The sequence below is a fragment of the Atractosteus spatula genome, chromosome 7 (assembly GCF_055471065.1).
Source record: "Atractosteus spatula isolate fAtrSpa1 chromosome 7, fAtrSpa1.hap1, whole genome shotgun sequence".
NCBI classification, from domain to species: Eukaryota; Metazoa; Chordata; class Actinopteri; order Semionotiformes; family Lepisosteidae; genus Atractosteus; species Atractosteus spatula.
Window position 1 is genome coordinate 20914602 of NC_142712.1, and position 22538 is coordinate 20937139.

Below are 22538 nucleotides of genomic sequence, written 5' to 3' on the forward strand. Positions count from 1 at the left end.
TCCCTGCAAAATGCTACCAAGCTTCCCCGTATTACCCCAGCCCTGACTGCTGTGCTCCAGTTCTGAATTAACATGCATGAATGTGTTTATTCTCCATGCTACCAGTTTGTCCAAGTACAGGGGGTCGATCTCGGCTAATTCAGTTGTCTTAAAATTCAAAAGAGGCTGCTCCACAGCAAGAGAATTTAAATATGTGGAATAAAATTTTGGAATATTTGGAATAAAATATAAAAAAAAAATCAGACCAAGACAGGAGAGCATGGGGCAGTGGATTCATCTGGCCCAAGAGCCTCAGCATACACCATGAGAAAAGACCACAGCTGAATATGAAATATACTGTGAGCACAAATACAGTAGAAGAACTGCTTCAATGTAATTTTGAAACAGTGCTTTTTCACAGAAAACAGCATTTCTAGATTAAGACAATAGCAAAAAACACATGCAATTGTCTTGATTCCATTACAATAAAGACCGTCCTCATTATTACAGTATGTAGTTTATTGATGTCACTGGAAATCATGCTCCCACGCCTCCTTTGCCAGGCTGAAGCCAAAAGAAAAGGAGCCTATTACTTACTTTGGTGCCGCTGAAACGCAGTGCAGCCAGCGCAGAGTAACCTTCCAAAAACGTCACCCACATTTTCTGATCCACAAACCTGCACATGCAAGTAAAGAATAAAGATGTGTGCAGGGACAGGCATTTTCATGCAAAGAATGGAGAAAATAGTTGCATAATACAAACAGTTATTTTAATTAGCATTGATGTTTTGACTGGATATGTGTAAGTCGATTAGAACAGGACAAAGTGCATCCAGTACCAGGAAAAGAGGCATTTCTTTACACAAAAGGTGGTGGGTGTGTGAAACAGCTGCCAAGACAAGTTCTTGAAGCTGAATTCCTGGGAATCTTGTAGGAATGGCTGATTGAGATTCTTGAAACAAACTAGCACAATTTACTGAATGGCCTCCACTTGCATTTAACCTTTGTTGTAATGTTCCATTATACAAAAAGAGAACTCTAGTCATATATTGTTGAATATATTCCCATATAGTATATCTTTTGTTTGCAATTTATAATATATCTCATTTATAATTTATATATTTTTTTCCATGTAAAGTGATCGATTAAGGTGAAACAAAGTTTCCTACCTAATAAGAATGACTTCCCCGCATGCAGCAAACTGCTGCAGCAAGTGGTCAATCAGATTGTCATCAAAGTAGTCGTCTTCAGGAGTGGAGCTGCTCAAGGAGACCAGCACGGTGCCGTCCGGAGGCCCCTGCTCTGCAATAACCTCTTTATAGATTTGGTGACGAGCCTCCGGGTCCACCTCCAGCACATCCACATCAAGGACAGCGACTACTGGCCTAGGCACAGACAAAACTCAGCTCAGGCAAACTGTGCAATACCAATGCAAAAAAGCCCACTTTACTCAGATTTAGCATGAAAAATAAAATGCCATGTAACTTTAATCAAAGAGACTTAAACCAATATCTCACTGATGACACCAAGCAGTTTTAACAGAAATGCAATGACCCTGTATGTTAATTCAAAATGCATCACCAGAAATTTACTTACTACACTTCTCCTGCCATAATATCAGAAGGCCACCAGTAATAAGAATAATCTCTCTCGCTGGTGGGCACAGCAAAGTTTCCTCAGGAACACTCTGAGGAAGACTTATCGCCTTCTCTGGCAGCAAGAGTTGCCAAACCTTAACCCTATAAAAGGAACAACTGCAGTGTCCCACAAACTGTTAACTTCATCACAGCTATAAACAACAGTGGTCCTGTGAGAAGACGATTTTGGGCTGGAAGACAAATCTATAAATACAGCATGTAGATGTTCATCACAGACAGCTGTTTTTTAGACAATATAGGAATAATGTGGTCCGTTTTTGGGTCAGAGAGTGAAACGTTCCTGTCGATTAATTTGTGCAGGGACCTACAAGTCTGTGCCATTTGAGAGCTGAGAGCACAGAGATTTTCAGAATTCGGCCGTACTTTTTTGAGAAACCTTGTGGAACAGATACAGTACCACATCTTGTTCAAAGCCAAACATGCTCTTTGTAGCAGTCTGGCCAGCAAGTGTGTACCACACAACTGGGGTTTAAGACAAGTGTGTCAAGATGTTTCTGATGAGCACCTGATATACAAGTACTGCTTAAAAAAACTATACAGCCATGCTCTCTGGAAGAAACAATAGATCTTCTGACATTAGGATACCTGTGATCTGATGTCTTTAATTCTGCTCTGCCGTAATGCAGAAGGGTGCCAGGAGTCCATGTGTACTTGAACTTGTCTTCTTCATTCACACATGCGTTCACCAGACTAATGTCCTCAGCTTTAAGATACAAAAACACAGCATTGGCACAAAAAAAGGAATTTCTGTGAAATTTCAACAAATGTTGAAGCAAGTGCAAAACACACTGCTTATAGGACTGACTGTAGTGCAGCAGTGCTTTTGGCTGATATGTGAATGAAAAAAACAGATGACCCAGGTAACCAATTTAACTGACAGGAAGAAAGGAAACACAGTTAATCAATAATTAATACTGACCTATAACAGCTACATTAAACCCATCTGGGAAAATCAATTTACATAGGTTAAAAAACAAACAAGGTTACATAAGTTAAATATTAAAGAAATGATACATAAATAAAAACTAAGATGATATAAATATAAACTACAAGTGGACCTGAAATGCAGTGAAACACAAACTAGAGGACAGAAGGTATAACTGCATGCAAGTGCATTTAAATCCAAGAACAGGAGGCACTTCTTTATCCAAAGGGTTGTGGGTATCTGAAACAAGCTACCCAGACATGTGATTGAAGCCGATACTTTGACTTTCTTCAAGAATTGGCTGGATAAGATCAATGAACTGCTAACTACTCAACAGGCCAGATGGTCCCATCTTGTTTGTTAACCTTTCTTTTTTCCTTATATATTGAGAACTACACAAGGAAAAAAATTATATCTGCCTGGAGGAAAATAATTAAAATTAGCAGTAAAGGCTTGAGACAGGGTTTAAATGAACCTCTTTGCTAAGACATTAATTCTCTTAAACCCGGATTGCTGTGGCGGTGCTTTGGCTGCTGCCTGAGTGGGCTGTGAGAATTAAGCCCTGTCACACGGCAGTCGGGGCAGAACTCCAGCCCAGTGAACAGAATCTGTTCAATTCACTACTCGGGGCACCGTGAGGTGTCTAAATTTTGGCTACTGATCTCAACGCACTGCACGTTAGCAAAGAACAAAATGCTCAAGAAAAAAAAAATAGAACCCCGTCATTTACATTTTTAAATTAACATCCACGTTCCTTTATCATGGGATATCTGGATGCTTTCTGGTATACACAAACAGTAATGTTATTGTATAAGATAACGGACATACGCTTCTTACAGCAAATTATTCTTTTAAGTGGTCTGTTTAAATACACAGGAAACTGCAAAAGATTCTTGCGACCAAAACCCTCCGGTCCACTTTTAATATTAGAATATTGAGCCTTTACATCTACACATTGCTTTTTTCAAAATTGTTGTTTCCCCTAAGGAACCTAAGTGCCTGTTGCAAATACGGTCCTTAACACTGCAGTACACAATGATCCCCCAAAGTGTGAGCCCGTCTGTTACTAATGATAGTTGTGTTTGTGTAAACTTGACATTTAACAAACAAGCAGCACAGAAGCTCCATTTGCCCAGCAGGATGCAGAGATCTGTGGGCCTGTGAAGAGAAGGAGGAGACCAAACCCGGAAACAGCAAAGTGTTTTCTTTGAGAAGTGTGGTTTACTCATGATGGTAAAGAATACAGCTTTCTGTTTAGAATCTGCTCAATTCTAGGTACAAATCCAGGATGCTGCAGGTTTGTATCTGTTTGACACATTTACTCTGTTTTTTAATCTTGCAAGTCTAGTATACTGAAGTTTATGTTGCTGTATACTGTACATCACCAACCTGAAATGGCCTTTTGATTTGCAATGTATAGATATATATGATAGTGCTTTTAAACTGTGAACAGGAGGGATGTCTTTGCTCAAAGGGTTGTGGGAGTACGGAACAAACTATGTTCTTATTAACGGCCTCCTTTGCCTGCTACCTTTACGTTCTTACAAGTACGTTTTAGAGATGCAGCTAATGAGAATGTGCTGCCATGTTGCACGATGTTGTTGCTGCTGCTGCAAGGGCCATCATTCCATCCATCCTTTTTCTAATCGATTCTTTTAGTTCAGGGTCTCACATACTCGTGCTAGGGCCAATTTTTCTCAGAAGTCAATTAATCTACGAGTATGACTTTGAACTGTGGGAGGAAACCAGAGCAGCTGGAGTAAACAAATGCAAACATGGGAGAACATACAAAAGCAGATGGCACCCTGGGAATTGAACCCAGGGCCACAGCACTGCGAGACAGCAGTGCTTACCACTGTTCCAACTACTACAAGTGCCTTTTCACATTTTGCAATATAAGGGTTCAGCATAGCCACAGGCCATGACACACAGTGTTTTAGATTCGTAATACAGCCTTCAGACTCAAGTCCATCCTCTCACCAGACTTGTCAAAAGTCCACTTCCTTCTCTTCCAGAGCACGCGGTCTGTCCAAGCTGGAGTCCGGCATTTCTCACTTGTGTCATAGTCGTCTGAAAACAAGTCATATTTGTAGGTGGGAGGGAAATCGATTTTTCCTTCCAAAAACCCTCTGAAAATCTGTGATGAAAGAAAAGTCAAATATTTTGACAAGATTATACATATACCAAATATAGCTAACAAACCTAACCCTCACCAAGAAACCAGGTCAGGGTTCATTTTCATGTCATACATTTGTACAGAACTAGATTTATTTTGGTTTTTTTGTAGATTCTTGTTACTTTTTATTAGATTCTTATTTATTTTTTACATTTTTTAAAACTTTTTTTAAAGATTGTTTTCTTTCTAGCATTATAGAAACAAAAGAGTGAGAAATGTGTTTACAGTATACGTATGTTAAGTGCAGCCAGCCAATGTTAAGGGTGCAATTATTGTATTCTAGAAACTTTGAACAACTAATGAATCATTTCAAAATAAGATCCTCAGAGATTGGTCTATGGATGTGAGAAAACTATGGACAACAGTGTCAGAGAGATCAACAAGACAGGAAGGTCCTGACTGGATTCAGTGCAGCTCTGAGATTCTTTAACAGCATCAAAATGATCCTTAAAGTTTGCACATGCCTTGAGACTTAGTATCTAATTTGTTTATAAAAGCTGATACTCATTAGGATTCATATATTTCACATCTTAATGCAACAAAACATATATTCCTGTTGTGAATATTAGGTGCAGGGTGTTCCAGATGTCCTTCTTTAAATATTTTTAGGGATATTGACTTTTGTCTTTATTGTAGAACTTTGGGATAACACTGTTTATAATCAAAACTTTGAAGGTTATAGTCACTGACAGAGGGAACAACTTGGCCCAAGTTGTATATGGTTTAAACCAAATTTTTTCATGAAATTCTGGTCCCTTTCTTAGTTTCTTATTACTGTCAATTCACAACAGATATTTAGGTTCTTTTTGGATGTGATGTTAGAGGGTTTAGTTCTTTTCAAAACACAAGATTAAAAACACCTTCACACAGCTATGGGAAAAGTCTTACAGTTGGCCAATAATGTTCTCCCACACACAGTGATTCTACAGGCCTTTATTCTAACTTGGTTTGCTTTTTCTCCCTGTGTCACTAATCTCCTGTCCATAACCATCACTCATTCTCTTCTAGCTGGCTTGTATCCAGCACACATGTACACATCAGCTCCCGGTTCTCCAGGGCAGCCTGTGTTCCTGTTCTAAAGACAGAGCGTGTCATGTGGAGAGAAAGAAGCACACTGCACACAAATACAGTGAGAGGGGTACCTGCCCAGCGTTCTTCTGGTTGATCAGCTGGTCTCCCGCTGTGAGAGCATCCCAGTTCCGCTGGCGAATCAGCTCCTTCACTTCCTCATTGAGAAGGTCGATGCGATAGTTGAAGTCCCCACACCAGAAGACATAATCATGAGAGAAAAGCAGTCTTCCCTGGAAGCACAGAAACACAGGAGCATAGAAAAGACAATACGAAATGGTGTGTATTGGGGCTACTCCAACAAGTAGCTGTAAGGTTGTAAGATTTATAACTCTTGCATTTTCGAGAATATTTCTAAGTGCACATCCTACTGAGGACATCTTATTTTTCCTCCTTGCAGCTGTGCACTGCAAGCTGTGTGCTTCCTATGTAAGTTGTCAATGGCCAAGAATAACAGTTTCAATCACTAATAAGGTTTATTACAGACACAGGTGACCTCTTCACTGTTATTAATCTCTTGTCTACAGCAACAATATGGGAATTTTAACCTTTACTGGAAAGCATTACCATTGGGAAGCTAAGCTTCCGTGCGATTTCGTTGTAATCGTCATTCCTCTCCTTGACCTGGGACTGCCCGGCAGCGAAGTGCGAGCAGACGAAGCAGATGCTGGTGGTGTGGAAGAGCATGCGGATCGCCACCGCGCCTTTGTTCCCTGTGGCTCCCCCCATGCCCGTTTTCACCGTATCCACGGCAACGTCCCTGAAAACGACATGTTTTGAAAACCCCAGTTCCTTTAAGGATGTGACCTCCCTCATTGCAGAATTCTTATTTCCACTGTTGTTCAAGTAATTAATTTAGCTTGGATTTCCCTTAAGAGCTACACACTTCTAATTGGACTGCAACTGCCACTGGAAGTTTCACAGGGCAATTAAGAAACATGGCGCTACATCACATAAAACCAGACATCGCTCGCTTGAGTCAGACCCATGTCATTAAACAGCTGTTTCTGGAATATCTCCGGCAGCAGAGCCCAGCTGGCCAAATCCTGCTAAGGTCAGGAGTCAGCAGTTGGATATTCAACAACGTAAAGGGAAACGCATAAAGACTGCTTGCATTCTTACCGGATATATGGGGCGTGCTGGGGTCTGATGAAGACAAAGAGACAGACTCCCACAAGCTGCTCTGAGGCCAGCAGCACATACTTATTATCTCTGGAAATATTCTTCTGGAGCTCAGCTGCCCATAGTTTCTGATTGGTAGTGCTGAAACAAAGCATTCATTCATTAAAAAAAAACTGACACCAATCACATTAGACAAAACGATGAAATTAGAAAGTTTAAATAGGTTTTGGTTAAAAGCAGACACAACAGCCACAGCGGCAGAGTCTGTTACAGGCTAAAGGCACTACCACAAGTAAAAGAACACAGCTGGACACCGTGTATTGACAGCCATCCAGCAGCAACAATGTTCTCAAGCTTATCATTCTTGCTACAGGATAATGTCCACAATCACATTGCTCACGGTGTCTGATAGAGTCTGGCATGTTACTTTCTTCCACGGCCAGCTCTAAGATCCATGTGGGCTGCCTGGTGAACTCACCACACACGTCTCAACTCGCACAGGGAACACGCCAATGTTTGGAATAACATTCCACAAGTGTGAGATAGTGTCAGTGAGGCACAGGTGCCTTGCAATCATCACGATAATGGCAGCAAAACAAGATTCTGACTTTCTGACTTTTATTTTCACCTTCTATCTGATGTATGGGAAAAAAAAATGTAGAACTTGAATATCTGGATGACTGAAGTACAAGCTATTTTAGAAAAGTAATATACATTGTTATGTACTGTACATGTTACCATTCCATTCAGTTTCCTTTTTGAGGTAGTACAATTTAGCAGTTGTGTAGCAGATTATTATTGTCTGATAACATCAACATGGTTTTACAAGGAAAAATGGCATTACCTTGCACTGACAATATTTCCAGCATTCAGTTCCACCATTTCTTCAAATCCAATGGCAAATATGTCAATAGGGTTTCTTCTGCTGTCTGAAGGATGTATAGGTATTCATATAAAACAACCTGATCAGCTTTGAAATAAAACCTATTGCTGAACTGTACTTTTGATCCTGGACTGCCACAGTGCCATCTGGTTTTCATTCAGTTCTTTCATTAGATGATGTTTACATGCCTTCCAGATCATCATTTGAAGGGCCAAAATCAACATTACATTACAGGGAATTTTAAATGATTAATGAACCTAACATGCATCAGTCTTTTCGGAAGCATGTACTTGTTCTTCCTGAATAAGCGAACGTAACCCTGTGACCTCGAGATCAGACGCAACCAATCTAATTAAAAAATTGTTTAATTCAAAAAAGACATTACAAGAACAGAATACTGTTTTCTAGTCATAACTAGATGAAGCGTAATAAAGTCTTTTTGCTTTCCTTCTCTAATGGCCGCTCAATGGCTGAAAGGAGGGTCACATTAAGGTCATGTTCTAAAACACACCGCATTCAAGAAAAGCAAGTTTATCTCCAAAATGACTGATACATATTTATATTAATAAACAACTGCAAAAAGTCCTTCCAGGATGCATAGTTTTGAGAAGCAACCAATCATGATCATGAATCATGAATTTTGATCATTTACAGAAATGTATTTAATCATATTTTGCTAGGTTTATATAAGCTCTTTTTTCAGAGGTGCTAATTAAGCAACAGATGCATTGCTACTAAGCTTTGACAGTACTCCATTTGTGAAGGTCATATTAATAATTAATGCAAAATACTATACACTGTTGCTTAACTAAATTATGAACAATATTGGAGATAGAATAACTAATTTTAATTAGAAACAAAAGAGAAGTAACTATTTACAAACATTTAATACATTTCTGGTGATGTTTAAAGCTTTATGTTCTAATTACAATTTTAAAGCTGTTTACAATGCAAAAAGAACAACCGCAATTCAAACAATATTTATCTTACATACATGCAATGGATAAATAGTAAGCTTTCAAAGTATCACAGTTTATGCAGTAAGCAAATTTGCAGTATAAGCTTTTTTGACCATTAGATGTAGTGCTAGACAGAGTGTAGCTGTATTTTTTTACAATTGTAATTCTAGGATCCCATGGGGTGAGCTGATGTGAAATATGTACAGTATGACACATTTAAAATATTGTTAACTAATATGTGCAAAATTCCTTCACATAGATAAAATATATCTTTAAATTTAATCTAAGGCATGTCATTTTACTCCAGTAAACATCTGAATAATCCAATAGGAGTGTAATCAATTCTATTTGGCATTTTGGACAGAACTAACACTACTTTTAATATTATCCATCCATTTTCTAACCTCTTCATCCAATACAGGGTCGTGGGGTAGCCAGAGCCTATCCCAGCAAGCACTGGGCACAAGGCAGGATACATTCTGGTGGGGTGCCAGTCCATCTCAGGGCACACACACAAACACACACACTCAAACAAGGTCCATTTTTCCCAGAAGCCAATTAACTAAAGATTAATGATGAGGAGCTGACCGAAATTTTTAATCCTACCAAGGGTTGTTTACATATTAAGATCACTCATCACACCACTTACACACACACACACACACACACACACACGTAAGTGTGTTACCTAAAGGAAGGATGCTGAAACATTTCTTGGTTCTCACCTTGAAAGTCAGGATTGCCTGCTATTTTCGGAGCATCCAGCAGCCAGTCGGTGAGGGTCTGATTGCGGAAGGCAATACTTCGAAACTGCTTGCCTCCATTCACGTTCCACGTGCCCACACACACTTGAACCTGCTTGGGTTTTGTGTACTTACAGTAGTTCTGGCACATGCCCAGCAGGACTCTGGGAGAGGCTACAACAGGAAAAAGAATACAATTACACACTACAGTCACAAATTACAATCCTCCCCAAGACCATTTCCTTCAGTGCAGTTTCACACTGAGAAAGTTAGGTTCAGAATTACAGCAGCTGCATCTGAAGTGCATCTCTTTCAGGTTTCTGTCATTTTTCTGGTGAAGAAACACACGGTACATGCCCACTCCGCAGACAGAGTCGACAGTTCCACTTTCAATATCTTTTATTGCAAACCTCTAATGAAAAGCTCATCAAAGCACCCGTTCTTCTTTGCTGCTGCTAATATCTGGGAACCTACATTGTAGGCCTCAAGTCCACAGACACCAAAATAAAAACCTGCAATGTAAGTCTATGTCATTAACATGTATTTTCTTTTCACGCAGGTCTCAAGTCCAGCCTAAACCCCTCCTTTATCCTTTCACCAGCACTAAGACGGCAGTCCCTTGGCTGTGTGGGGCTTCAGACGGCATTGCCTTCATGGCCAGACTGCTGCCACTTTAAGCAAAAGTGAAAAGCAAAAGACTTGAGCTGGTAATACTTTCCTACTGAATAATTCTGCCTCAGTAACAATTGTATCATTATTGTTGTTATTAATGGCTTTATCCATTTTACTTAATAGTAGCTGGCTCGACTTCTGTGTTTAATGTATTTTATCTATTGAGTCTGTTACCATATGAGTTAATGATGTGTTGAATCTGTAAGCTTTGCATTTTGCATTAGACAGGGTTCCCACTCATTTTTACCAATAAAATTCGAAAACTTTTCCATGACTTTTCCATAACTTCTTTTCCTGCATAATTTACATCTTGCATGTCCTGGGCATAGCTTGTATTTTTCATCTGCTAACCAGAGGTCACTGAAAACACATTTACCTGGCATTTTGACACAGGTGCTAGGCTAGCTTACGGTCTGCGAGAGGGTCTGACACGACACTATAATGCGTAATGTTAGCAACGGCAACGGCAACGCCAACGCCGCAGCCTCTTTGTAAATGCTTGCTAACTTATGAACAAAATTACATGATACAGCCATGATAATTTGGGATCAATTAAAAAAAATTCCAGGACTTTTCCAAAACTTAATGGAAATTTGATCATTTTTCTAAACTTTTCCAGGTCTGGAAAATGAAATTGCATTTTCCATAACTTTTCCAGGATTTCCACGACTGTGGGAACCCTGATTAGAGTATGTGGGTCTTACTCAGCTATTTCAGGCAGTCAGCTTTCTAACTTCATATCTTCATCGTGCTAATACTGTGCTGCTTTCACAACTAAAATAGGAACTTCTTTTTTATACTGACGTTCACAGGTTTGTTAAGGAGTCATCACTGTCACACTTTTGTGAGTGAAAACAGCTCATTATCTGGCTCATCGGCGGCTGGTAAATTCATCAGTTGAGCTCTTTCTTTGTGATGTTTTTGGACACCTGAACACCCTGAATGTACAGCTGCAAATCAGGGAAAAACAATCATTGAGATTGTCAAACTATAAGCTTCTGACTTGTTTTAGGCCACTTCAGTGTTCTTTCAACTGCAAAGGGACAATTTTAAAGTCAGATTCAGAGAAATCTGCATGCCAAAGGACGGAATTAACCAAATGCAGGATGCTTTTCTTCCCAGTACCTAAAAGCAATTTTGTTTCTTGTGCCAAAGAAATTCAGCCCAGGAATGACAGAGGGGCACTGGGGCTTGAGCAGTCAAGTAGAGCTCTGATGTGCTGAAGAGTGAGTTTAAAAACACAGATATTTAAAGACACTATTCCTGCAAGTGTCTCCCCTCAATGTAGCTGGCATATAGCAGTCACTTTTAATTAAACCAGACTTTAACAAGTTGGCAGGAAATGTCACTCAATACTTAATAAACATGTGTCTGAAATCTGACAGTGACAAATTATACGCAATCAAAATCAGCCTGCAAATGAATGTAAATAGTCAATTATTGGTTATGCAACAATGTTCGTCTAACTACAAAGAAAGGTTTTGCACAATACAATACTCATTTCGTGCTACTGCCTAACCCCTAATATACCAAACCATATTTTTATGGCCAAGAGAGCTTTGTACTGTCTAAAATAATTCTGCCATAGCTCACTAGAGGGCGCAGGAAGCCTCTTGAACAGTAGGAAATTTGCTGTTTCACACATAATTTTTGTGTGTTAAGCTACAGTATGTCCTCCTACTGAGTCACAGTGGAGTCACTGCTAAGTGACCAACAACTCTCTACAGAGACAGAGATGAAACACAAACGCTAAATGAGTTTAGCATCGTATAACTGGAGCAGCTGACAAAAGTGAAAGCTTTCCCAAATGGAACAAATTGAATGCTTACACACATGTACGGCATAACACACAGAAGATATAAACTCTAAGATTTAAATGTATGAGTCTCGAGAAAAAAGGGCAGAGAAAGTAACATTACATTCCATAAGCATACACAATAATAATGCAATTACTGTACCTGATTGCAAAATTGGTTCTGAAACTAACAGCGGAAGCAATTGGAAAAAAGGAGAAGCAGAATTGGTTACACATCAGTGCATGAACAATGACAGTGAGTAAAAATCAAAGTATCTTCTCCGTGCTGCAGATCACTAATCAAATATTAAGTAGAATGTAAGTCAAAACAGCAAAAGAGGAAATCACATGAACTTTTAGCTTATATCATCAAAATGCATAAAAATACACAGGACATGCCCAACAGATACTGAAATGTGAGCTCAGAAATCTTTAGAAAGAAAGTCTAATGCTACAGACGCAACTTGTTTAAGAAGGCAAAAGAAAGAAATCAAGATCAGAATCAGGATTCATTTCACTGTTTCTTGCACAATTGAAGGGATTCAACCTTCCACAACATGATTTTGTAGTTTTGTTTGTCCCCGTACACATTTATGTCATGTGTAAAGAAGTGTAACCTTTTCTTACGTTTTCTGCTGACATGCACAAAACATCCAGCTGTAAACTGTGGACAAGTGTTGAGCAGAGACTGAAGTAGAATTCTGGATTTATACTGTTGGCATGATTCAGAATTTGGAAACTAATCTCCCTAAAGCCTCATCAGTCGCAGTCTAAATAATTTTTTGAAGTAAGCAAATTAAGTTCTTACATGGCTCTTACCATTTGGGACCAAAAAGAACAAACAAAATCATGCTGAAACGATCATTAACCCCTGAGGTTAATAAATCTGAAGCAGGCTTCTCCATACGCACCGTACAGACTGCTGGTCGTCAGTAAAGCGCGAGCCTTGTCCGCCAAGTCACTGTTCAAAGTGCTGCCCAGCCGCAAGACGTCGATTGCTTCCTGTTTGGAGCTGTCGAAAAAGTTGTTCTGGATAGTTCTGGTGACCGAGCGGGCGCCATCTTTCAACTTTCCGCCCTGCAGGTTAAGAATTGGGAAAAGCTGACACTCCATGTTCGTTCATTCATTAATTCAATTCCTAAAATACAACCATTAAAACGACTGAGAAATACACCGCAGAGCAGATAAAGCTTATCAAAACCACAAAGCTTCCCACCTTTGAGGCTCAAAGTGTGTCAGGGAAAGTGAGAGCACCATAGTGAAAAATACCCATATTCCATCGAGTTAGTCAAATAAGAAATATCACTAATATGTTTCACAACTGATATGTTGAAGCTTTGGCTTTAAAATTATCATTCCACAATCGAGGAGCAAATTTCCTTTTTTCTATTTAGATTATTTCTTCAACCAGCGCAATGAACCTTTCCTTATTTCAGAAGGGTGAAGCCAATTCTAAAATACAGAAGTAGAAAATCACAAAACAATCAGGCTGCTACTGACTTTTCACAAATCTGACACTGAGTGAGACAGGATTACACTGCCAGCTACAGCAATTCCATTCCTTATTCAAAAAATAAAAAGGTTGGATGCTGTGGCTACCAGTTAAAATCCCAATGAAATGAACAATCACCAAGAGCAGTGTAGTAACAAAATAAAAAGGGGTGGCACAACACTTCACCAGACCAGATGTTTAATTTCTGTATCTGCTTTAATTCTAGGGCTGGGTGATATGGCCAAAAACATTATCACGATAAAAATTTTCATATCAGTCGATATCGATAATTATCACGATAAATGTCAAATCATTATTTCTTTCAAGTTTAAAGGCAGATTTTTTCTCCTGAGTGAAAGTTGAAGAAACCAGACAGTTAATTGGTAAATTAAACAACTCTTTATTTTAAGAACACAACAAACACTTGCCAAACAGCAGAAACATTAAACAAATCTGAGGTAGAGAGTATTCAAGTCTTTTTTTATGTCAAAATATGCATGAGTAAAATTTACAAAAGAAATATCTTAACAGGAAAATTAAATACTGCAGTGTGATAAAACACACATAGAAGATGGCTCAGACAGACTGCAATGTTTAAAGTGCTCTGTTTTATGTCTGATCGGTAATTTGGAGATATTTTGGCTTTTTACGAAGTTGAATGACCTATTCTGTCGACGATGTCATCGTCCTTCGAGCTGGTCGTTGGCAGCACTACATTTGCTTCAGTGTAGCTCATTTCTCCACTCTTAACTACAATCCTGTCAGCCACCACCGTGTGGGCAAACACCACGTTAGCTGCCCGGTCTGCAACGCGCACTCGCGCAGTATTTTGCGCAAAGCATAAACATATCGAACATTTATTGAACTTTTGTTAAAAATATATCGCGGAAAATTATATCGCGATAATTATCGTTATCGAATTATCGCCCAGCACTATTTAATTCTCTGTGAAACCTGGTTACTGTAAAGCACGTCTTTGTCATTCAGAAAGAAAACATTCAAGTTTGTTACCACAGAACCTCTCCTGCTTCCATATGCTTCCTCGCACCAATCAGTTTAAACTGCAGCAGCCCATGGCACGAACATGTGGCTAAACACACCCCTTCCCAACAAATATGGTTGAAAGTCAGTGGGTGGGGTGGTGCATCCTGTTCTCATCAGTGAACAAAACGTTAGAATAAAGAGGTTCAGACTGATTAATGTCACGATCCTGTTCAACAGCAGGACAATTTCCAGCACAATTACAATTCCTCGCATTTGTATAGGGCTTTTCATCCCAAAGGATCTCAAAACACCAGTGAAGTACAGCTTCCACCTGGGTGACACCTGGCTGCCATCATGCACCAGCATTCCTACTACACAGCAGATCAGGAGAAGCGAGAAATTAAAACACCAACTGAAGGGGAGGCCAGACTGCGCAGACCTAGAGAGGAATGTAACCAGGATCCTGTGGTTAACACTTGCGATCTTTAATGAGCAAGTAGTAAAACCTCATTTTAACATCTCACCTGAAGAAAGACACCCCAGCCAGATTTTGGAAACTGTGGTCTAGACAGAAGAATGCCACCTACTGGACCAACAATACTACTTACAACAGCAACTTGGGTTTCTTTTGAGGCGTCATACTGTAGTGCTGACCAGACACAGCCATACCTTTGAGATCTAATGGTGCTCCACAAAAACTATGACCAAAAAAATCTTTATCTACTTAGTTTTCCCTAAATCGAAGCAAACCTGCTTTTCCTTCAACTACCTCGATGCTCCCCTCTTTCAGCAAAATATAATACCATGTGACACATCAACTCACCATGTGGAGAGAGCATGAAAAAGGTCCAGAGACAGCATGAGAAAATAAGTTAGGACATAGTCAGTTAAGAGGAAATAAGCATTAAATTAATTCCAATACAGTCAATTAAATAAAGATAACATACAATTAGCCAAAAGCTAGGCTTTTTTCACGCTACAAAATTAAAAGAGATTTTCTTTATAATAAACAGTTGTGCTTTGTTGTCACATTCTTTTGGTCGTTTTTGTTCCATGACTGCAGCAGAGATGCCTTTTCCTTATTTAAACCATGGCAAGGAACTCAAAGGCAGTATTTATTCAGTGCTGCTAGTTGTTCAGTGGATATACACATGCAAGTAAAAAATAGAAAAGTATTTTAAAACAAAAGTCTTCACAGCCTATCTATACACCGAATAAGCAGATAAAAACGAACACACTCAAACCATAGTTTAGATGCACACACTCATGGTTAACCAAAGTAATGTTGCACAGTAAAGATCAAAGCTAAACAGATAAAGTTGTTTTTTAATACTTCCTGTGCAAACTACCTACACAGCAGGGGTCACGAACAGGTAGCTCACAGCACAGCAGAAGCACGTAAAGCATGACCTACATTCAGTGGCTGGAGCAGAGCATGCATCTCTTAGCAGAAAGTCCTGGTGTCATAGCAAAACACACTCTCTAACAACGAGGTTAAGACATCTTAAGCACAATGCTATTTCCTTGCAACTGTATAGCCCTTTCCAACCTGAAGGATCCCAGTGTGTTTTAAACATAGAAGGGGACCTGCTGGAGGGGAGGAGGGGACCGATAGGTGACATCTGGCAGTCATTATGTGCAAATAGCTCCAACACACAACAGAACAGATGGAGAACCAAGAAATTACTTCATCGATGGATTTAAAGCTAATACTAGGGAAGCTAAATTGTACAACGTGGAGGTAGAACAAAGGAGTTAACACCTGTACTATTAAAAACAGTGCCACGGGATCTATTTAATGAGCAAGAAGGCAGAACCTCAGTTTAGTGACTTATAGAAGCACAGAGCTCCAAGCACAGCCTGCACCGTCAATATATAAGTACAGAGGGGAGACCGTCATCTACTGGACCTACAGCAGCAATTTAGATGTACTTAGAGCTCTTCCATCCCAGTACAGAGTAGACTCAGCTTGGGCTCATCTGACATACAGTATGGATTACAAACAAGCAGTAGGAGAAAACTGCACCACAACAAATAGATGTGCTTTACCTGTCCCTTTGCCAACACTTGACTGTAACCCTTGAGTTACATCCTCAAGAGCCAGTGCTCTGTAGCTTATTTAACTTTATTTATTTTACTTCATTTAAAATATCATTTTGAATTAGAAGCACCAAGTGACTCCTAGTACAAGGCACCCAGCAAGTGTTTCGCACGGCTTAGGGAAAAGGTACCAAACACAAATGTATGCTATCTCCAGTGCTGTGCTTGATCGACCATGTCCTGCTTTAACAAGGTGATGTGGGAGTGTTCTGTTAACACTTGGTACGGGCTTTGCGGTTTAGCTGTCTTGCATTCTCCATGTTACTGAAGCACAAGAAATTAACACAAAGCTAAATGTGACTGAAGAGGGATGTTTCCAGCATCAGCTGTCCTTAATAACCTTAATGAAGTCATGAATGCATCATGAATAATAAAGGGAAGGATCTACCAAAATAATAGCTTGGAATCAAGGAATTCCGAGTACCTTAGCCTTCCCCTCGAGAGCTCCAGTTCCAGCGTAGATCTTACTGATGGAGTCTCCGTTCATGGACCACATGGAGCGGAACACTTCCTGAAAGCGAGCCACCAGCTGGGGTTTCTCCGTCAGGCCCATGAGCTCCAGCTGCTTCGGCAGCATCTGGAGAGGGAAGAAGAGTTTCGGTGAGATCCCTTTCGTACAGACCCATAAAGTACTCGACAAAAGGACCAGCGCCTTGTGTCACCAAAATATAAACCATGCAGAGCAGTGCCAATGCCATATCCATGCAACACAGATAAGTTACAACCAGGAAGAGCACGAGCTGAACCAAAAATGGAACATGCCATAAAAAAGGAAGGGACATACAGTAACAGTACGACGCACGTTTAATCTGCAGAGCTGGGAAACCTTAAAAGAGATGCTCCTTCTGTTAAATAATTTCAACAGAAACCTCTAACAAGGTACCACATGAAGAGCTAATTATGAAAGTCAAATGAGTGAGGATGCCTAGAAGTGCATGCATGTGGATCAAACACCGAACAGAGCAAAAGAAAGATGTGTCAGACAAGGAGAACCTTTTCCCTTTTGCTCAAATATACATATACATACATACACAAATATATAAAATTCCTACCAGCCTGTGCCAATAAGAAAACCCTCCAAAGTCTGTTTTCATTCCTACCTCAAGGCCAAAAAAGGCCTGAACACTGTTAGTCCGGTCCAGGCAGTCAAGACAATTCACTCTGATGGTTCCCGTCTGACACCTGTGAAGACAAATTTCCCAATGGCACTGGAGTACAGATTCACCACTTCAGTCCTGCATTTATATTTCATGTGTGCGGGTGTTGTGCCCTTGGAATTCTATCATTTATAAATCAAGGATACTTAAGATGGAACATGAACAAGGCAGACCATCACTTTCAAAGGAATTTAATCTTTCCCCTTATATTTAAGATCTGTTACCATAGTCTTTATTTTTAATTTAGAATCGGCAAAGGTTTCCAACTCATTTGGAATTGCCTCATGTTTTGGCTTTCAATCAGCTGGGAGAGAATGAAACACATGGACATCGTCCTGTGACATGTCCGCCTACAGAGTCACTCAGGACATTCTGGGATTTCCACAGCACTGAGAGTTACTACTACTAAACTTTATTTCATATAACGCCTTTAAAACTTGCATTTCAAAGCGTTTTACAGTAGGTGTAAAAAAGACGTTTAAACGAAAACAGTTATAAGGATACCAAATTGCAAAACAAGCACGTATAAGAAAGATAAGTGGTTAGAAAAAGCTAGTGGTCACTAAAAGATACATGGTCATTAGAAAATGAAGCAGACAGACACTAATTAAGTAAAAGCCTTTCTGAAAAGAAAGGTGTTGAGTCTAAATTTAATGCACTCAGGGTAGTTGACTCTCCGAGAATAGAAATCCAGACCTCTGAACAATAGAAGGCCCTGTCACCCACAGAATGTAGACAAGCTTGGAGCAGAAATAGAACACCAAAGTCGAACAAACAAAGGTTTTAAGATGGGGACTAGACTTCGTAAGTCAGATAGGTACTGAGTTGCCAAGGCAATTTTGAAGTTGACTCAAAACCTGATAGGAAGTCAGTGCGAGGACTCCAAGACAGGCACGATGTGATCACTTGCACATAACCTCATCAGGATTCTGGGGGTCGAATTCTGAACATATTGATGTTTGTTCAATTGGAGTCCGGGGAACACCAGACTTAACGGACCCAATTTCAGAACTAAAACTCCAAATTGAGACAAAGTTAGCACTGATGAAAGGAAAAGCATGTCTCTCACTGATGTCACTGTAAGCCGACAGGTGCCCTGGGCTCATGGGAGTCCACTGTACACTGAAAGGCTGACAGTATCTGGGCAAGTTAATTCCAATCCCACACTGGCAGATCGACTAACCCCAGCCCAAGTCATTTCCCACATACAGCAGTGGAACTCCAGTACAGATACTGGAGATTGACATCTGTGGGAATACACAGTATGCTTACAGTGGGATTGTTAGGAAATTGACAACTGAGATCATGGAGAGTGCATCTTCATGGAGAAAGAATATGAAGAAGGCACTCTATCAGCTCACTGCGACCATCAATTAAAGTACGTGTATGGTGGCTGACCTTCAATCTGTGGTAGACACTGATGATGTTAGTGCATTGTTATGAGTATTGTGGTGTACAAGTACTGTACATGATTCCCTGGTCCCATTTATACCAGTACCAAATTTCACTGCTCCGTGGGTTGGTTTTCATATTACAGCTATTGAACAGGCCCAACTTACTTCCTAAGCACCTTGTGCCTCCTCACCTCTGAACAGTGTTGTCCCCATAGTAGAAGAAGCCGCACTCCTCCAGGAACTTGCTGACCTGGGGCTTGAGGACACTGTGGAGCTTCTCGGCCTTCCCTCCCTTAACCATCTGGTGGTAGTCGAAGTTCACCATCCGCACAGCAGTGGCATGCTCTGACGCTTTTAAATGGCTCTGCAATGAACAATTATCAATTGCAAAGAAGTGCCATATGTTAAAACTAGTTATTTTTGTAACATGCTAAACCCATAGCTTGTTAGCGACGTGGTTGTGGTTGTTTCTTTTTACGTTATTTTGAGCTGCTTTTCGGAAACTACAGCAACAGTTAGGTATTTTGCAACTATCGTTATTATGAAAAATTAAAAATTCAACTGTACTGAATAATAAACTTAATAAAATCACTATATTTAAGTCATGTAAAAACTGTATTACAACATTTTAGGAACTACAGTGAAAATTACTCAAGTAAAAAAATTATGTTCTAAGTACTTAAAAACTATGGACATTTTTAATTATTCTTCAAAATAGTCAGAGATAAGTGTGTTACAGACCTGGAAACCTTTGCTAAGCATGTGCTCCCCTTCCTTCATTCCAAGAAGATTTACGATCACTTGTTTGCCATAAAGTCTTCTAAGGGTGCTGAAATGCCTGCAGAAAAGAAAAGAATATTACCTTTTAAAAACTTTAAATCAGTAATGGTGCTTGCCTGCACGCAGTTTAATTTCTATGATGGCATGATGAAGCCCAGGGTATGTTACTAGGCTGACTAACTGGGATTCTCCAAACGACAGTGCTCAGTGCTCTGGGAAGGATGATACAAGTCGGACAGGACTCTCAGTGACACCTGCTGCCTCCCAGGCACTGCTGTCAGTGAGAGACGCATCTCTTCCAGTCGGTGTAGTCTGTGATGTGTGAAAAGGTGAGTGGCCTGGAAGTGAGTGGGTTAGAGAGAGTCGGCCTACACTTCCTATTTTTCCTGTATGTGCGGTTGTGGGGAATTTTATGGAGGGAATGTAGACGTGAAGCGAGATAGAACACACAATGGGCTATTCTGTATCAGGTGGAAATAACAAAAATAACTGCTTATGCAAATTTTAAAAATGAATTACATGTGATAATCACCTATCTGACAGTGTGTGAACACACACTCTCTTGCCTTCTGTCTGCGGGTAGGTTACAGAGTCCAGAATCACTACCTACTGAAAAGCCCCTAAAGAACCAGTAATATGTGAACACCCGTAACTGTTCAGATTAATGAGCGATGTCTGCTTTCTGTCCTTAAACGACCTGCATCTAATTTACAGTTATGTTCTACTGTCTCAGTTGAGTTTAAAGTCATATACTGCAGTATAATTTCGAATCCAGCAAAAAGTTTTGAATACCTCAAAGTATTATTATTTTAATTTCAGAATTAAAAAAAAAAAACATTCATCCAGTTCTTTAGGCCTTTATAAACAGAATACTTTACATTCCTGGGATTACTTGGTTAGGGAATCTCAGGACTTTTCCTGCCACAGAATTAAAAATTATATTTAAGTCATTTACTTCAGCATTATATAATTCTTTAATTTGAAATAAAATACTTTTCTGTTAAAAATACACTTTAATTTTTTGTGTTTATATACAAAAATATTATAAAATATATTTTATCGGCTTTTTAAACAGCCTCTCTTAAATGTCTGTGACTTTGAGCCAATATAAATACCTACTGTAGGTATGGCAGGCCACCTAATACTTTGGCAGAGACATTGTAAAACATGAGATGTATTTTCACAGCTCTTCCCTATAGACTACAATGATCCAAGGTGGCTCTTAAGAATAATGGAAAATAACTGTATTAACAGTTCAATTTCTGTTCTCTTGCCTCTGTAATTTTTTTTGGTTCATTGACCCACAGTGCCAGGTAGTGGATCAGTTAGCAGAGGGAGAGATTTCTCTGCTTTCTGGAAACCACATATGAGTATTGTCTTGTCTTCAAGCTTCTGACACAAGACTTTTGCAAGACTTTTAGCATTAGCTGAAGCAGCTGTATACAAGATGGCTTCAACAGCTAGAGCTATGTGGATGCCTGTACCCTGTTCTCCGTATTTGTATGTGGAAGGTTAGCACACTATTGCACCTGCACTTCATCATTTAATTTTATAGTTTGGCCTTTTGGAACAACTCACATTCCATCACCTATTATCTTTCCAGTCCGGTGTTCAATGGGAATAATTAACGTATCTTGAGTCCTAGAGTCTTAGAGTAGAATCCCATAGATACAAATGAAGAATAGATGCCAGCAGTAGGACCTGACACATGCCTTTGACAGGGCTGCTGCTCAAGAGAAACTCTTGAAACTCTATACCTTCTACTAGAACTTTGCACTTGGCATGGAACAAGTTCAGAATTGCAGAGATTTACATTAAAGACTATTACTACAATGTATAAATCTCAAAATATAATAGCTACATTATGTATTTTGGTTTGGAACAGATAATTATGCATATACATGATGACAGATTAATTTGGCTCTTATCACACAAGCAGCTCAAGAAAACAAACTCAAAGCAGACTCAATCTAACACACTGTCAAAGTGAAATCTTCCATACGTCAGTATTTCTGAAGATATTTACAAATGTCATGCAAATAATATTGTAGAAGGTACCACAGAAAATAGAAGAAGTCAATGTCATGAGAAGTTAAAATAGGGAAATACTGGTTGTTTCAGTAAAGCAAAAGAAGGTAGAGGATTGTTTTTTTAAAAATAGTTACATAGATAACTTATGACATTTAATTGAGCAAAAGAGACTATACACTAACTATTAATCAATCAGTGGGAGTCAAAAATGTCATTTTCATTAATAGCAAAATTAAGGTACAACTTTTATGGACAAGTGGTGCAAAACATTTTAGGAAGCCCAGTCTCCATAAAGTGCTTTTTGCAGGTTAAGCGTAATTCTGCTATCTTTGCATATTCTAATGTCACTGCCTCAAGTCGTGACACCCTAGTCTGGTATCTTGGGCAGCTGTCAGCAAAGGACTGCAGGAAAGCAGGCCACAACTTCACATACCTTTCAAAAGCAGGAGCATTGGCTTCAAACCCCCGAGACAACTTAACCCGGTGCGACCCAACCTTCAAGAAAAAGACAAGAGAACCGAGTGTGATATTGACTGTGCTGACAGGGCAATGTCTCTCTTACATGTCACATACACAAATATAAAAATCAACAAATAAATGAGACTTAAAATATTCATGTGC

General features: G+C 39.5%; 1 protein-coding gene across 1 annotated transcript in view; it reads right to left on the reverse strand.

Annotated features, from left to right (window-relative positions):
* The window catches only part of synj1 (synaptojanin 1), a 64987-nt gene that overhangs the window by 21900 nt on the left and 20549 nt on the right, over positions 1–22538 (reverse strand). Inside the window, exons 8-22 of the mRNA XM_088919963.1 lie at positions 22351–22412; positions 19848–19944; positions 19298–19470; positions 17656–17737; positions 16980–17132; positions 12891–13056; positions 9495–9686; positions 7772–7856; positions 6928–7068; positions 6373–6565; positions 5880–6038; positions 4542–4698; positions 2222–2339; positions 1148–1363; positions 577–655 (exon numbers count right to left, since the gene is read on the reverse strand). Coding sequence (XP_088776089.1) covers positions 577–655; positions 1148–1363; positions 2222–2339; positions 4542–4698; positions 5880–6038; positions 6373–6565; positions 6928–7068; positions 7772–7856; positions 9495–9686; positions 12891–13056; positions 16980–17132; positions 17656–17737; positions 19298–19470; positions 19848–19944; positions 22351–22412 — 2073 coding nt within the window. The remainder of the gene's footprint in view (positions 1–576; positions 656–1147; positions 1364–2221; positions 2340–4541; positions 4699–5879; positions 6039–6372; positions 6566–6927; positions 7069–7771; positions 7857–9494; positions 9687–12890; positions 13057–16979; positions 17133–17655; positions 17738–19297; positions 19471–19847; positions 19945–22350; positions 22413–22538) is intronic.